The sequence below is a fragment of the Hevea brasiliensis genome, chromosome 2, assembly GCF_030052815.1.
Source record: "Hevea brasiliensis isolate MT/VB/25A 57/8 chromosome 2, ASM3005281v1, whole genome shotgun sequence".
Taxonomy (NCBI): Eukaryota; Viridiplantae; Streptophyta; class Magnoliopsida; order Malpighiales; family Euphorbiaceae; genus Hevea; species Hevea brasiliensis.
Window position 1 is genome coordinate 81,972,546 of NC_079494.1, and position 1,625 is coordinate 81,974,170.

Sequence of the window (1,625 nt, forward strand, 5' to 3'; positions counted from 1 at the left end):
ATAATGTCACTAGAGAGGCCATATCTGCAAATAATGTTGTTCTTAAGAAACTTTATGATTGCATTCTGAGTGACATGAGCATATAAATTTGCCTTAACCCACTTAGTGAAATAATCAATAGCTACTAAAATAAATCTATACCCATTAGAGGCATTAGGAGTAATTGGACCAATAACATTGATGCCCCACATTGCAAGTGGCCATGGGGCTACCAAATTGTAAAGTTAATGGGAGGGGCATTTATTTAATCAACATAAATTTGACACTTATGACACTTTCAAAAGTAATCAATACAGTCCTTTTCTAAGGTGGTCCAATAATATCTTTGCCACAAGATTTGCCTAGCCTTCATATGTCCATTGGCATGTGTGGCACAATTCCCCTCATGAGTTTCAAAAAGAATCCTTTTGGCCTCATTTGTGCCCACACATTTTAATAATTTACCATAAAAGTTTCTTTTGTATAGGATGTCGCCACTGGGGAAATAACCTGAGGCTAATCTTCTAATCATCCTTCTTTCTTTCTTACTTGCCCCTGGTGGGTATTATGTTGCTTTGATGTACTATAAAAATGTCATGACACTAAGATTTCCCATCTATCTCTTTTCCATTTATAAAGTAGTACGTTGGATCACCTCTTGCTTTCATTAATAATAACTACTACTCTTACCCTTCTTCTATTCAAGTCATAACTTCTAATGTGGCCAAAGCATTTGCGAATTGGTTCTTGTTACAACCCAAATGAGTAAAAGAGATCTCATCAAATTTCTTATTCTGCTCAAGGAGATATTTTTGATATGGGATTAGCTTAAGGTCTCTAGTTTGCCAGTCCCCTTTCACTTGGTAGATTATCAAAGCTGAATCCCCATACACTTTTAATTTCTTTACTTTCATCTCAATAGCAACTTGCAAGCCATTCACACAGGCATCATATTCGGTGACATTTTTAGTGCACTCAAATCTCAACTTAACTACTATCAGAAAGTGTTTCCTATCTGGGGATACTAGAATTGTCCCAATTCTATTACTAGAGAGGTTAACTGCTCCATTAAAATACATTTGCCGTATGTCATCTTGTCCCTCAGTTTCTTCATCTATTACATTAATATGTTTATTTGGAAATTCAAAATCCAAAGCCTCATAGTCATTGATTGGATTTTCTACCAAAAGATTCACTATCACACTCCTTTTTTCCGCTTTCCTTGTCATATAGATAATGTCATATTGTGATAATATGAGTTGCCACTTTGTTATCCTTCCTGGTATGAATGGGCTTTCAAAGACATACTTGGTTGGATCCATCCTAGAAATGAGCTAAGTTTTGTAGTTCAACATGAAATGCTTGAGACGATGTGTTGTCCAAGCTAGCGCACAACAAGTCCTTTCCACAAATGAACATCATGCTTCTCATTCATTGAACTTTTTGCTTAAATAGTAAATGGCACTTTCCTTTCTTCCTATGTTGTCATGTTGCCCTAAGACACAATCCATAGAGACTTAAAGAACTGCCATGTATAGGATTAGTGGTCTACCCAGTGTTGGGGGAACTAGGACAGTGGATTTGATAAATACTGCTTGATCTTCTCAAAGGCTTACTGACATGTTTCATCCCATTTTACAGTATTA

At 36.1% G+C, this 1,625-nt stretch overlaps 1 protein-coding gene across 1 annotated transcript; it reads right to left on the reverse strand.

Moving 5' to 3' along the window:
- Window positions 1-680: 680 nt before the first annotated feature.
- On the reverse strand, window positions 681-1,301 carry LOC110651618 (uncharacterized). Its single transcript, XM_021806993.2, has one exon. It carries the CDS (start codon window positions 1,299-1,301, stop codon window positions 681-683), a length of 621 nt encoding a protein of 206 aa, XP_021662685.2.
- Window positions 1,302-1,625: the final 324 nt, after the last annotated feature.

Coding starts and splice junctions, on each gene's coding strand:
- LOC110651618 (XM_021806993.2), bottom strand. CDS start 1,301: ATGGATCCAACCAAGTATGTCTTTGAAAGCCCATTCATACCAGGAAGG.